Genomic DNA, 15,623 nt, shown 5'->3' with positions numbered 1-15,623 from the left:
ATTCTCTCCTATTCTAAACATAAGGCTTAATTAACTAATTTTAAGAAATTAAAAAAATTGTTAAGTTGGCTATTTTTTATTATTTGGAAAATTTTTTGGAGGGGATAGAAGAAACTGAGTGAGTTTTTGTACAGTTGGAAAAATGGGAGGAAAAAGAAGACAAAGTTTTTCTTCCCATCCCCTCCTCCAAAATTGAGAATTTTTGCATAGAAGGGTATAATTATGGAATTTGCAAGTGGTAAAAAATGAACTATGATAGCCAGCTCATGATCCACTGAATAGGAAACACAACCATCTAATGGGTCTTATTCAACAAAATATGTCTTTTTTTCTTGTCATGGTCCCCTGCGAAAAGACTTGTAAATATGAGATCGGGGGTTTGGCGAGATTTTTCAAACCTACTAGTGACATACACAAGAAATACGTGTGGATCATCATTAGGACCATCATACTTGCAGATTATCGATGATCAGATTAACCAGCTATAGTTAGCTTCTTTCATTATATATTGAATAGAAATAAAAGCCTTAATAATAGCAAAAAGTCTTGTGTTGCTTGTAATATCAAGCGGTTAGTGTCTGTTATTCGAATTTCAAAAACGAAAGTGTGACATATATTTCAAAGACGTTGCACTTAGAAGGATAGAGATGGAAAGTCAGATCATATCGGAACATTCAACCAAATCCACAGAAGTACTTGTCAACCTCTTTTTTTTTTTGGTCAAACTTGTGAACATTTAAATAAACAATTGAACTTCAAGGAACCAGATGGCGCAATTTGCTCTATTCAGAGGCAATCGTAACTGGCACAAAATTTTCATTTTGCACAATTCAATAACGTGGAAGGATGATGCTCCTAAATTTTAAGCTAGCTGCATAACCCCCCTCCCTCCTCAAACTTCATCAAGTTTAAATTTTAAAATGTTAAGGGAGTTATATGAAAATGGTCTTAAGTTTAGGGGTTTTAGATATGAAGAATCTTTAGAGTTGGAGTGTGTAGACAAGAGTATGGTAAATTTACTATTTTCCATGTTGTTTTTTCTGCATTTCTATGACTGTGAATTTAATGAGCATCTTGGTTTTTGGCTCAACATAGGGGAATTTTGCTAGAAAAGTGCAGTCTTGGTTTCTAGGAGGTGTGATTTTGGAGGAAGAATGAACAAGACTTCAGTAAGCCTCTATTCTTGCTACTTTCCTAGTCTTGAATGAATTCTTGCATGACGAATTGACAGTATAATCAATGTTTGATTTATTATATTCTGAAATCAGGAATTGAGATTGATTTATTATATTCTAAAATTAGGGATCGAGATTCTTGATTATGGTGTTGGACCATTTGTGGCGATAGAGATCAAGTATTTGTAACAGTAGGTAATTGTAGTAATGATACTTCTTGATTGTGTTAAGCGCAAATGTGACCCTGTATGATCGGCATGTGTTCTTGCATCAGGGAGCAACAAATAACACAAGATCTCTTCTTCAAGCATTTACAAGGAAGCCTTTTAATTGCAACATCCTGTTCATAATTTATCAAACTAAGGTAGTGGAAAATTTGAAGCCGGACCAAGTACATTCTAAATCTCACAAAAACTTCAGCATTACCTTGTTCTCATGAGTCATGACCAAGTATGACGCGATCATCACCATAATCTCTAAATAAAACAAGGCAGTACCCTATCTTGGAAACTCAATTACTATTTTTAAGTATAATTTATGATCAATATGCTAATAAAACAGTCAAACTCCACGTTGTCCAAAACACCCGAGGGGTGATATTCAGAGCAAAGAGCCATCCTTTTAAATCACAACAAACTGGAGGCACTTTGAAACATCCTTTCTTAACCTCCTTTAGTGCATATCTGGAAGCTTTACGGTTTAATCGGATCACAAAACAAGCCTATGGATTAAAAACTCAAAATTTGTTTTTTAGGCTACTATTTACTAGTTACTTCTAGATTTTTAGTCCAATTTTAAAAATTCATAATTAATTATAAAAAAATTGTATTGACCTGGTTCAAAATTTTATTTAAAACTCTTTTAATTCTATATAGGAAAAAATACTCTATAATTCATTTACTTGCTCAATTTGTATAATTAATTGTGTGAAATTTACTGTTCACTTGGTAAAAACTGTATTTTTCAATTTTTCTGCCCTAACTTTCAGCAGTCATAACTCTTAACATACACATCCATTTTAAGTGGTCTACTACTCTTTTTAAAGCTCCAGACTTGTACTTTACGTATGCTACAAATTTCATGGGCAGATTCAATAGTTTGCTTTACTTTCACTCTATCTCAAATTCGTGGCTCATTTAAGGATAGCTTGTCCCTCTTACTTGCATTAATAATTTACAATTAATTCTTTTCATGCATATTACTATTCCATCAATGCATTAACCATTTCCATACATCATCATAGCCAATTATATATGCTATTATTATCATTTATCATCACATAACATTAATATTACATTTATATCATATATTGACATACAAATTTCACAATATAATACAATGTATTTACTCAGTTCTTTTTCTCTTTTCCTTGCTTCCACTCATGCATCCTCTTGCTTGCTCATTAACACCTATTAGGGTTAGTTAAGAGAGGGTGAGATTCAGAAAAATCTCAATAGCAAACAATTGCCCATATGTATGCAATATTGATACTTAGTGGATGACATGCTTTGTTACATGCTTTCATGCTTATAAAATGACATGCTTTAATGTTCAATGTTTCATTCACACATGCCATGAAATATACAAGAAATAGAGCAATATTCAACCTTTCATAATCTAGATCATCATCAAGCAATATTAACACACAAGCATACATATCAAGCACAAAATAAGGGTAAGTTTGCTACCTTGTGTCTTTAAGTTTCCTCTTGTCCTCTTTGGCTCCTTTTTGCCTCCAACTATCAAAGTTGCTTGATCAACCTTCCAATTTTTCTTCCTTAATGTCTCATGGCCCTAAATATATCAAAAGATAATGCCATATGCTTAGTAGAGCCATGAAATCAAACACATTCCATCCTTAACTCTTTCTTGAACGTAGTTTAGCCTTAATTTTTAAGCTTTATTTTCCATCTTTCTAAATTTAATCCCGCACGCTATTTCCATATAATTTTGTATGTAGAGTCCATTTCCAAACTCAAAATTATCAAAATCAAATTCCAATCCCTCCCTACTCAAACCAGCTTGGCCAAATTGTTTAGGGTTTTAGGGTTTAAAATTCCCATTTTCAATTCTAATACTTCTAAACTTGTTTCCTCACTTGCACCCTTCACAATTTTTCATTTTAAACATATTGGAAGTATCAAAATCCAACCCTAGCCTCAAGAACTAGCCTTGGCTGAAAATGTAAACCTAGGTACACAATCATGAAATCTTTCACAAATCAACTCAAAATCACTTGATTTTCATTCCTTTTAAGCCTTTAACCATCATTCTAACATCTATTTCATCTTCTTTTAACACTATCAATTTCATGCATCATGTCCCCTTAGGTTTTCAAGCTCCCAAAATCCAATAAAACCACAATCAAACTCAACAAGATAAGTAGCAAGATAAACTATCAAAAACCATAAGCATACTTTGTCTTGGACCTTGATCTTACATGGTTTTCCTTGCTCTTTCTCTTCTCCTTCTTCCTTTTCAAGTTTCGGTCTCGTCTCCCGCTCTTTCTCTCTTGGCTGAAAGATTATGCACATGGGAGAGGAGGGGTATTTATAAAAATTTGCTTAAATCTTAGCCCTTTGGAGTAAATTTAACTGAATTTTTTTTATCGGTATATAACTCTAAAAATATAACTCTAGGTACCAATACTACTTTTTTATTATGAAGAATTTCTCTAATTTTTCTCAAGTCAAAAGTCAGCCCATAAATAGTTTATTTGGTCTTTTCTCGAATATTGTGTACATAGGCTTTAAATTCTGTCAACCTCTTCACCTTCTGGGGATGAAATCATTTTTAAAACTTGTGATAGTTTCTCACATAGTATTTCCCATTTTACCCCCCTTATCTGAGGCTTCCTCATATTTTAACTAATTCAATTTTGACTAATATTCATAATTAGTCAAAACCCTAAGAATTTTACCAATTTGCTCTAGGGATATTTTCATCATTTTTAACCTCATACGGGTCTTAAAACCTCATTTCCCATTCTTTTGGAATTTTTCTAAAATTTTTAGGTGTATTCATCATTGTCCTTTCGACCCGAAACTTTTTAAATTTATGATTAGGTCCCTGCTTGCGTTCAGCCTCAGGAATCATGTTGCTGAGGTTCCTAGCATAACTTTTGGTTTTTAATCATCTTCAATTCCTATACTCGAGCCCCCGAGACTTTATGGGAGTCTTTAATTTGCCTATCTCGTGATTCCAAAAAACTCTTATTTTGTGATTAGTCCATCGGAATCTTCTCGTCCTTTCAAGGAACTTCTGGAACTCCTACCAAAAAGAGTCTGGTAGCTTACCCATCTCAGGCTAATTCTGCTACTTCTATGCCTAAAATTTGGGATGTTACACACTTTAAATTTTACAGAAGCCCCTTTACCCTTGAAGCATTGCCAATAGGGATATTTGTCGCCTAGTATGACACAATCATCATCATAATCCCTGACAGCCAATCCCTGTTTAATACTACCTTCGGTTCTTAATATAAGAACTAGTCTGACATTCAATTTGATTTTAAATATAAGACCTCAATCCACTTTGTCTCTCATATTTATCTATTTTTTTTAAGGTAGCCCTTATAATTGTTGCACATGTTAAATATTTCATTAAATGATAGTTCTAGCTAATATACACATGATTAGTAAGGATATTTTAGGAAAGACTACACCTATTTATTATAAATAACTAACTTAACTAATTTTTTTAATCTACTCAAATTAATCAAACTAGTTCTTATATTAAAGACCGGAGGTAGTAACGCAATCATTAGCCCTAATAATTCAAAGCCGAACGGTCGTTTCCAATTGTATTAAAACAAGAACAGTAATGGGGAAGGACTAGTTTTTAAAAAATTAATTATATATATAGAGTGGGAGAGGACCTGTATAATACACTTTGAAAGAGCAATAGTTACTTGGTCGTTGTTTCCAGTGTGAATTAGTCAATTAGAAGACGTCTCAAACATTCGTCTGGCCTTGATAACTTATTAGGAAAATCTTATAAAATAAGTATACAATGCTCGTCGTTGTGATATGCGCTCAATGAGGACCTAAGTGCAATCTAATTCCAAAAGCAATTTAAGCTAATTAAACATATTACGTATAAGAGATGTGTTGGAAAAAGCTTATTTTGATAACTTATTTTGAATATATTATAATAAAAAGGTTAAAAAAATAGAATGTTTTTCTCAACAAAACCTTCATGATTAACTTTTTTTTCTTTTAATTCTAAACAAACTGCCTTAAAATGATTTGGTTTCCTATTAAAAAAAATTCAAGCAATCATTTTATTTTTCATTCAAATTCTCAAGTGGAATGTTATATATATATATATATATATATATATATATTTAAACGGTTGTACTAAATTCATGCCTCTTGAATAGAGAAAAGCCATATTTTAAATTTTTTTAACAAACTAAACAAAAAAAGGGAAAAAAGGGTTAAGTGTTCTATGACTTAGATTCAAGTCAACGACAAGTTGTTTAATTGGTCGTGCAAGCCATCATGCTTAAATGAGGTCTCAAACATTGCGTTGACCAGTTTATATGTATGTGAGCGTCTAATTACTCAAACTTAAAAAAAACCACATTTAATTCAAAGAGGCAAAGAAATGCTGGACCACAATGCAAGTCAAATATGAATAAGTACGCTTGAGTTGAGTTTCCAAGATAGGGTCCCGCCTGGTTTTCTTTAGAGAATATTAGTCTATACGAGATTAACAAATATTTAAGTTGGAACCCAATAAACATTTAAGGTTTATTCATAAAGTTATAACTCATTAGTTAAGAATGTTACTTATAATATATGGAAGGTAACACTTAACTTAGGGGATTTACCGCCATGATTCTAATAACATAGCCTTAATTAACCTTGACACGTTAATTAACATATAATGTACAGGCTAAGTGAAAGAATGTAATATATTTTAATTATATTATATTATATTATTTAATATATTTTAATTACATTATATTATATTTTGTTTTCATTAAAATATCCTAAGTATGGCCCATTAGTCAATTAGACCTAGTTCAAGTAGGGTTTTAGACTCAATTCTTTTTAGTCATTTCATGACCTTGATAGTAGGTTATGTTTTTTATGGTTGACTGAGTAAGCATTTAAGAAAACCTAATACATAGCTCTTAAGGTTTCCTAACTAGTGGCGGCTTTTCTCAGTTCTATCATTATACCCACCTCCCAGTTAGAAAGATTCTGACATTTCTTCTTCTAACATATTTTTATAATTTTAGATATTCTAATTCAGATCTAGATTGAGAATATTCTGAATTGCTCCTACAGAGAGGTATTTATAAGTCTTCTGCCACAACTCTAATGATTATAGAATTCCAAATGATTGTTTTGGATAAATATATATTTTCATATGATTTGTTCTAACAACATTATTATATTTGTGTCTAATATCATTTTTGAGAGGCTTGATAATAGTATTTGCTTAATTAATGCAATCTAACTGGGAGATTGTTAGAAGATTTTGTTAATTGTGTAGTTGCATTAATTAGTTACAAGGTTAATGATGTTAGTTAATTATTTAAGTCCATTACACACTGGTCTTTATGATTTTGTGTGGACTGTGATAGATGGACCACGCAAGTAAACCCATGAAGTAGAGGTCTAACCTATAAGCACCTGTTTGGATCACCGTTTAAAGATCCAAACGTGCTTAGGAATTTGTGAAATGAAGGTTTGAAACTCATTTGTGATTTTTTGCTTGTTTGGGTCAGCATTACTGAAAAAGTTCATATCTGACTGATCACACGATAAAGCAAACGCTACTTTTTGCTATTTTTCCCACGTTAGCGTCGCATCCAATGTTAAGACTTTTCACATGCCCATCTTCTCCTTCCCACACATCATTTCTCTCTCTCTCCCCCCTTTTCATGAATAATGAAGTCCCTGTTACTATTTTTATTTCATTTTTAGTAGCTATTATTTTTATAACTAATAGTCTCTCCCCCCTCTTCATTTTTAGTCACTATTATAATTTTATGTTTGACTCATCAAAATAAAAAATTATTAAAATTAGCTTTTTAATTAAAATATGGCAAGTTATATTTTACAAATTTTCTAATATTACTTGGACTCCTTTTAAGTCAGTCTCACAATTAATTTTAATATTTCTCTTAAAATTATTACATTATATACATATAATATAAATATGTATTATTTAATATAATTTATATCCTTTTAAGTCATTTTACATCTAAACTTACTTTTTCATTAATTATTCAAACAAGTTTTAACTTTTTCAATTGACTTTTTATAAGCACCCATCCAAACGTAAATCGAATTACACTAACTGACTTTTATTTTAACTTCAGTTTACAAAAATTAGTTAGAATTGAAGTCAATTTTACCACTGCCAATCCAAACACACCCTAACTCCTTAGCGGTGAGTTAGTCTATTACCTTCCTACTTAGAGGAAGATGTTTTGCATGCATTATAGGAGATGATTAGTTAGACTAGTAACCTACCTCTGTTGAGAACTAGCTTTGGTGTCTATTACAGTGAAATGCTCATTGTTAAGTGAGATATGTATCATTTAAATACCGTTTTAGTGATTTAAATTTAAAATTTTTAACTAATAATTTTTAAATAAAAAATTATTTTTTTTGAAATATTGACATTTTTGTTTTATATTTTGCACACATTAAAATATTTTTTTTAAAAAAAAACTGAACTTCTCTTATTTGGATATCCATTATCTTTGCACAGAAACCACTTCCCTTAACTCATACATTTTCTCTCCGCTTTTCTTTAAATATCTGTAAAGCGAAAAAAGCCTGTGTTTATTTGGACCTATTTATGTTAAAAACTTATGAGCATGTTCACGTATTTATTTCATATTTTATAAATTATAATTAAAAATTATTTTTAAATTGTTCTACCCCGATTCCGAAAATAACTGTTTAGATTAAGTTTGTGAATTGTCAGCTGTTGAGGTTATCAGAATACCTTTAAGAATATACAGTTTAATTTAACTATTTTCCGTACTACATCACCAAGAGTTTTATCATTATATCAAAGAGAGAAGATATGTATTAATTTTCGGCAGCTTCCAACTGTCACCAAATTTAAATTATAAAAAAAATAATTGTCTACAACTTGACCCCACTATATATTCAAATTCCTAACTCCTATATCTCATGACGTTTGATGGCATCAAAAAGCCAATTGTTGCTTCATCTTGCCGACCACCAAATTTACAAAAACGAATTGATATTTATTTAGTATAATCCACATCAAAATCTCAAATTGACCCACAAAAGTCTCTCTCTCACACACAAATATGTATACATGTTCTTTTCTTTTCTTTTTTTTTAATATTCTCCACTACTATGGGATTGGAATAAGGATTAGGTTCTGCGTGAATTTCACCACAAGAAAATGTGCTTAGAGACTTTCGGGTGCAGATTTTGTACTGCCACTGTACATTCTATGAAAGGAAAATAGTCAAAAAGAATAAGAAGAAGTGTTGATGCGCACCATCTTACAACTTGCCTTTGCCTTCTGAAATTCCTCATATTGCATACAATCTTGTAATTATAAACTAGGATTATTTTTTTTTTTTTGGATATAAATTCTTGTCATTTTCTGAACCATACTCAATTTTGCGGTTGATTAAGATGATTGATTCATAAATCGGGGAAAGAAAAATAATTTGACATGACCCCAAAAGGGAATCATAGATTTGGCAAATTATTTGACAAGATGTCTGAGTTTGTACTCAAACAATATGCAAGTGGAGATCGCCCAATAACCTAAAGAATTGAAGGGAATTATTGCTGCTTATTGATCAATTATAGTATTCTACGAAAATGATCCAAGTGTATTAAACCCTAAATTGCCTCATTTTCCAAACGCAATCAAGAATATACCTTCTCAATACTCTAAAAATTTTCAGGTAATTTTAGCTCTCTCTTGTCATTAAAAAGAAACGAAAGATTTAGGGGAATCATTTCTCACTCAATGGAAAGTGTTTCAGCTTCTACTGTTGGGACAGAAGGGGTCTTTTTCCTTTTTTTCCAGTTGTTTTCTGATTTATTCACAGCAGAATGTAACGTGGGCTAGAACTGCTATTAGGCCCCAGTACTAGCGCCCACAAAATGAATCCAATATTGCATCCTAAGCCCACAATTTAAAGTTTTGTTTTCATGGCGGACGCTCCTAGGGGGACTAGGATGCACGGTGCAATTTATAGCTGAATTCAGCAAAAACGTCCAATGTTTTTTTCTTTTCAAAAGGCTAATTGAATTGACGTGCAGAGATACCGGGAGTTCTAAAAAGGTAGGAAACATTAATTTATCGCCACATCACAAATCTATATTTATTACTCTTAACGTCCCCTTGATTGTCTAAAGGCGGCGCTAAATTTCTTCCTATCTCAATTCATGCAAAACAAACTTGTCAATAGTATTAAAGAATCACGCATTTCATATCATATTTTTGCCAAAAATCTCGTACACATCGGAACAACCAAAAACTAATCTTTATTCGTGAGTTGTATGAAATAGCAATGCATCTGATAGCACTATGCATAGGATTCAGCTTTAAACATAAGCCCAATCGATGCCTGCAAATGGATTTTACCAATAACGTTCTTTCAGAATTCCTCTAGCAACCAAATCATTCTTTCAGAACTCCTCTAACAATCCATTCAGCTTCTATAGGCTCAAAAAGTATTTTGGCTTCTCACTACATAATATACTTACAAGATAACTACTGGTCCCCCAAACAAAAGCCCCTCAACAAAGGTTCCAGCATTCATGACAAACCCCTTTACAAGGCAGTTTAATTACATATCAGTTAATCTGTACTAACTCACACTATCATTAGTTAGCGAGTAAAAAGAACAGTAGAAACAGTAACATCAAGGTCTTGTACTAAGAGTAAGGTTCAGCTTCTCTCCGTATTTGACGCAATTGCTACGATGCATAGAGGGTTAAGCAAAGTGAACTGTGCAATGGATAATCATTACCAGACCGGCTCAGATAAGGATCAAAGTCGTTGACAAGATATCAACCATTGATAATTGACATGCAATGATCAGCTATAGTCATAAATGGCGCCTTCCTCAATAAGATTTTTTATGGATAACCTACAAAACCAGAACCTGCCTCAACATAGTCCTGCTAAGCAACATAAGAAGGGGAAGGAGGGAGGATAAGTAGACAGACATGAGCTTATCCAAAGGAAGTCCAAGATGCTGTGCAATAAGATCCCGAGAGACCCCCTCCTCTGTTGCCCTGAACCAACAGAAAGATAAAGTAAAGTAATGGACCAAATTTTGCGAGTACAAATTAAAAAAAAAAAAAAAAAAACACACACACACATATGTGAATAATAGGACAATAACACAGAATATAATGATAAGGAAAATTTGAAGACTATTAAGTTGTTACAACCGTGTAACACAGAACATAATGATAAAGAAACTTTGAAAACCATAAAAAGTTACAACCGTATGCACCTTAGGAAGCACTGGAGGGAACACTCCAATTTTAAGCAAAGCTTATGCATGTCAACCTGGCAATATATGATCAAATGTATGGCCTCACAGCTTAAATCTGATTCTTGCCTAGCCCGATGTAATTCTCATGACTTGATGTTATATGCCCTTGTCAATTTTCTTTTGTTTGCTTCGAAAGTAAGATTTAAATTATTTTTAAGCAGCCATCTGGAAGAGCCTATAATCTAGAGATTAGTCTTGTTCTCTCTTCCCCCTGTCCCCGCTCCCGGGGGTAATTTTCTCATTTTTCTTTTCTCTCTTTTCCCCATAAAAGTAAGAAGGAAAAAAAAAAATCAAGGATACATCCATCCACCCAGGAGGGCAGCAGAGTTTGCCGCATGTTCAATAACATTAACTATTAAACATACACAAATCACATTCTAGAATTACCTGTTCGAGGGAAGGTGCAAGATATCTAAGACCATATCTTCAACACTCTTCTGACCATTGATGCGCTGACCAGAGAACAAGGAAGGACCCAAAAAGAAAAAAAAAAGGACTACATCGAATAAGATATTAATAAAATGGTCAAAAATAAATTTATCATTTATAAATAGTCCTCTCACTTGATTTGAAGGGGCAGCTTGATAACCTCTTGTGGGATTAATAGGTAAGGACTACATCGAATCAGCTCATAGATTGCTGATTCGGCACACTATTCTGCAAATTTTATAGTTTAGAATAAGAAAATTAAAAATAAAATAAAAATAATGGAGAGCCCAATCATGCGTGAATTGTATATGCACATTTATGTCATGTCAAACCGAGATATAATCTGCAATATTCTAAACTAATACCCATATCCTGGTATTATAGAGATGACGTATATACAATCAATGAAGTGACTTGCAATCTCGTTAAAGTCGTCCAAAGGCCTGTAAACAACACCAGTGTAGAGTTCAAAAGTCTGAAACAAGGACCAAACAAATACTATAGAACTTTGTTAATGTCAAAATAATAGCTATAAAACCATTATAAAAGTGTCCCCGGAGAATTAATTATAACAAGAGAAAGTCATTTAAATAAACCTTTCCATATCGAATGATGTTAACAACTTAAAAAAAAAAAAAAACGAAAGAATGCATAGAGAAATCCCGGGAAGTGATTCAAATGAAGATTAAACTATCAACAAAATAACAGCTTGGTCTCATCATTTACTCGATGAAATGATCGTTAACCCACTTACACTAATAATTATAGGATTAGTCATCCAAGTCACATAATTTTGTAGATTTATAGCTGAGGGCAAAGTGACAGAAACAAGGTGTATTGATTGGACTACCCAATTTATTACTGCCGTAGAGATTTGTCTCAAAGAAAAAAGGTAGAAACAGGGAACTAGAGCTGAAACCAACAGACTGGCCAATTGTACAAGGGTTTAATGCATGAAGGGTCAGAGGGTGGTTGAGGAAGCGGATCGAAGAAACTATTTAAGAAGGAAACCTGCCCCGGGAAAACAGGGAACAGAGCCTTTAAGATAAAAGTTAGGCACCGGTCTTGTGCCATTATCATCTTATTCATTTCTTCTCTTGTTCTGTCTGCTCTTATAGTGCCCAGATTGTTCTGCTATGTTACTAATTTCTCATGCTGAATGAAGGAGTCTTAGCCAGCTCGTCTTAGAGTTTCTGGTTTGCATTTGTGATTGGTCTGGAGGTGTGTAACTGAAGTGTTTGCTTGGTCAGTCACATTTGACTGAATCTTGGTGGCACTAGCATGTGTCGGTATTAGACAGTGAATTGGTTGCTGTAAGCTGTCCAAGGACTACTTCTGCTTCAATGTCAAATATAAGTGTCTTGCAGCGTTCTTTGTGTTATTCTAGCAGGATTTAGTAAGGTTCCTATCATATGCATTTCCCAAAACCCAACCACCTTCACTATAGGCCAGCACTCTGACAGTATTACACAGAAGAAAACAAAAAATACTGAACTGCTAAACTTGAATAATTAGACTTGATATTAATGGCATACCTAAAAGAGAATACATTTGAGGTCCTTTTCCCCTGAAAACCCTTCAAATGTCCATGTAAGCGCACATACATTCCATCCCTGCAACCAAAAAAAGAAAAGGAGTTATTATATTCCATGAAATGAAATAAACGACCCGTTCAAAAAGAGGTGGCAGCCAGAAATAATAACTTTATAAAGCATCGCACTGCAGAATGGCAAATGACGCTTGGACATGTAATGTTCTGAAATTCTGATTAGCGAGAAAATTACCAACTCATAAATCTATATTCATTGTGTCAAGTTACAATGCTAAAAGGTTTGATCGCAATGATCACGTAACCGAGAAAAGTTTGTTTAAAGAGGAGACTAATGAAAGAAATGAAAAAGGTTATGAAAGTAAGAAATCATTAAAAAATAAATCAGTAAGCGAATACAGCATTAGACATAAGTAACCAAATTACCTGAGACCCTCCGCTTCATTAGCGTCTACATCTTCCTGAAGCCTGCACATGCAAAGTTACTTGTCACTGTCAAAATTTAAAAGACCAGAAAAAGTAAACTAACAAAAAAAAAAAAAAGGCAAAACATCAACAAATAAAAAAATCACCATTTACTGCACTCAATCCTTCCAGTCCCATCATCTAGTACAAAAGTAACATCAGTAATCCTTCCAGCCTTGTTGCACACCCTTCCTACAAGAGTGACCTAAATACGATTTTAACTGAAACTATCAGAACAAGAGAAAAGAAGACCACGACCAACGGTCAATTTGAAATTCAAAAAACTCACATTATTAACATCCACGCCGTCAATAATCATATTAGACTTATCATCACTTGACTGAAATGCATCATTTATCTGCTTGACCGTCAGAGGAAGCAATGACTGAGCATCACGATTCTGCAAAAAGCAAAGTATTGAGTCGGTTCATTGGTTGACTTGAACAGTAACGAAGATAACTCAAACAATAATTTTCACCAATATTCCAGAATATAATCAAGCCAAAATGCAGCAAAACCATGTGATTGCTAATTGCTCAGAGGAATTTAAAATAAATAGAATTAAACAGATTAGATTGAATCAACTGTCGCAGTTCGGTTATTAGCAAACCAAAGCACTAATCGCTCTTGCCAGAACATAAAAACAGTAGACAAAGAACATAGTTTCGCTGCTACGTCAAATTGCGGGATTATGAAGACGACGAAAAACTAAGAAGGAAAAATGAGAAAGAAGGAGCGAGGCAGATAGAAGAAGTATGAGAAAATATGGACCGTGGTGTAGGAGAAGGAAAGTTCATGGCCTTGAGCTGCCTGAGACGGCATAAAACCACCGCCGGAGAAGGCTGCGGCGCCGTCGAACTCGCTGGAATGCATGCTTGTTCTAGCTCTTTGTGCGGTTCGGAAATCGAAACCCTATAAGAGCAGAGAGTAGCGAGACAGAACGCACTATTCCAGAGGTTTGAAACTGAAATTTCTATGGAGCATCTGAAACTGGCGCGGTTTTAAATCTTTTTTGACGAAAATAGCAAAAGTCTACCCTGAACTTACTCGCGTGGTCTTGTATTTTTGGGAGAATTGCTAGAGACATAAATGAATAAATGACATTCACCAAAAAAAGAGAGTGAGTAAATGATAAGTTTTAAGATAGTAAATGACAAAGGTTTACCGTTTATTTATAATTAAAACTTGTTGACAATTAATTTTTTTTAGACCTTGTTATAACTTTTCTTATATTTTTGTCTCTTTTCTTTGGGTAAAATTAAAATATTCCTTTTTTAAAAAAAATAATTAAAAAATTAAAATTAGTTTTTTGGTCTTTTCATTATAATGCTACTATCCTATTCTACTTGTATATTGTTTTATGACTTAAGTAGTATACATTGCCTCTTACTTTAAAAAAAATCATATACAAGTAATATGCATTTTGATATTTTGCGCATTCCTTATTCTAAGCTCAAATTCCTTAGATTAATTTTTTTTCATTAATAATATTTTATTTAAACCATAATTTTGAATCAATTAAACTCAATCTCTAATATAATGTGTATATATATTGTTATCATATTTTAATTTTTTCTCTTTTTACTTCAAATTTATAACTTTCACCTTTTTCTTTTTGCCATGAACCATCACCTTATTATTTTTTAACTTACCTCTCACGTCATTATTATTGTTTCTATTATATTTACTTCCTTGTTATTATAACTTCTAACTTGGTTAAAATTATATGTTACTTTAGGATATGAAGATGTTTGAAGACGAAAATACTCATATTGGATAGTTGATACTCATGTCAGTGATTTATTAGGTGGAAATAAAATTGGCAAGCCCGGCTTTTAATTAAATCTTGACTTTTGAAAAGCCAACCCTTTAAACTAGCTCTTATGACCACTTCTAAGGAATTTAATTTGAAGTTTTGTTTGGTGACTTATTTAATCATGAACGGCATCTTGGTGCAGTGGAAATGACCAATGGCCGGTTAGGAACTCTCTATATTTGATTATCTTGGCACAAGTGTTAATAAAAATCCCGAATTTGAGTAAATAAAGTGTGAAAAGACCTTGGTCATAGTATTGGCATAATGATTCGCATATTGACGGTATCAGAACTCATCTTTTAAATAGATAGCAAACACACATGTCTATTGCAACAAATAAATTCGAAGGGAGAAAGAAATGAAATTAAAATAACGTGGTTAAAACCGGCCGTTTGGCCGAGTCATATGCGTGTATGTAGGGTGTGTGTTGCGTGTTCGATCTCGCCTTCTTGTAACAAAAAAAAAACAAACATGGTTAAAACATAAATTTCAACCTTTAATTTTATATAAAATTTCAATTTGATCTTTTAATATTAAAATGTATATATTTAGTCCTTTAATTTTAAAATTATTGAGCTTAAATAATATTTTTTTATAATAATTGTGATTATTTTGGAAATTAAACTTAATTTACTAGTATTTGAATTTACTAGTATTTGA

General features: G+C 32.7%; 1 protein-coding gene across 1 annotated transcript; it reads right to left on the bottom strand.

The window, feature by feature from the left end:
* Positions 1 to 12,516: 12,516 nt before the first annotated feature.
* LOC114717869 (replication protein A 32 kDa subunit A-like) lies at positions 12,517 to 14,020 on the bottom strand. Its single transcript, XM_028903092.1, has 6 exons — positions 13,919 to 14,020; positions 13,437 to 13,547; positions 13,255 to 13,352; positions 13,109 to 13,150; positions 12,669 to 12,746; positions 12,517 to 12,589 (listed from the first exon to the last, which is right to left on the bottom strand). The coding sequence occupies exons 1-6, from the start codon at positions 14,018 to 14,020 to the stop codon at positions 12,517 to 12,519; spliced, it is 504 nt and encodes a 167-aa protein (XP_028758925.1).
* Between the last annotated feature and the right edge of the window lie 1,603 nt (positions 14,021 to 15,623).

This window comes from Neltuma alba, unplaced genomic scaffold (genome assembly GCF_004799145.2).
Source record: "Neltuma alba isolate B1F8T4 unplaced genomic scaffold, ASM479914v2 tig00011780_pilon, whole genome shotgun sequence".
Lineage (NCBI taxonomy): Eukaryota > Viridiplantae > Streptophyta > Magnoliopsida > Fabales > Fabaceae > Neltuma > Neltuma alba.
This window is presented reverse-complemented; position numbering and strand designations above follow the sequence as displayed.

Coding starts and splice junctions, on each gene's coding strand:
- LOC114717869 (XM_028903092.1), bottom strand. CDS start 14,020: ATGCATTCCAGCGAGTTCGACGGCGCCGCAGCCTTCTCCGGCGGTGGT. Junction 13,548..13,918: donor TTTCCTTCTCCTACACCACG/GTCCATATTTTC, acceptor TGCTTTTTGCAG/AATCGTGATGCTCAGTCATT. Junction 12,747..13,108: donor AATGAAGCGGAGGGTCTCAG/GTAATTTGGTTA, acceptor TTTTGGTTGCAG/GGATGGAATGTATGTGCGCT.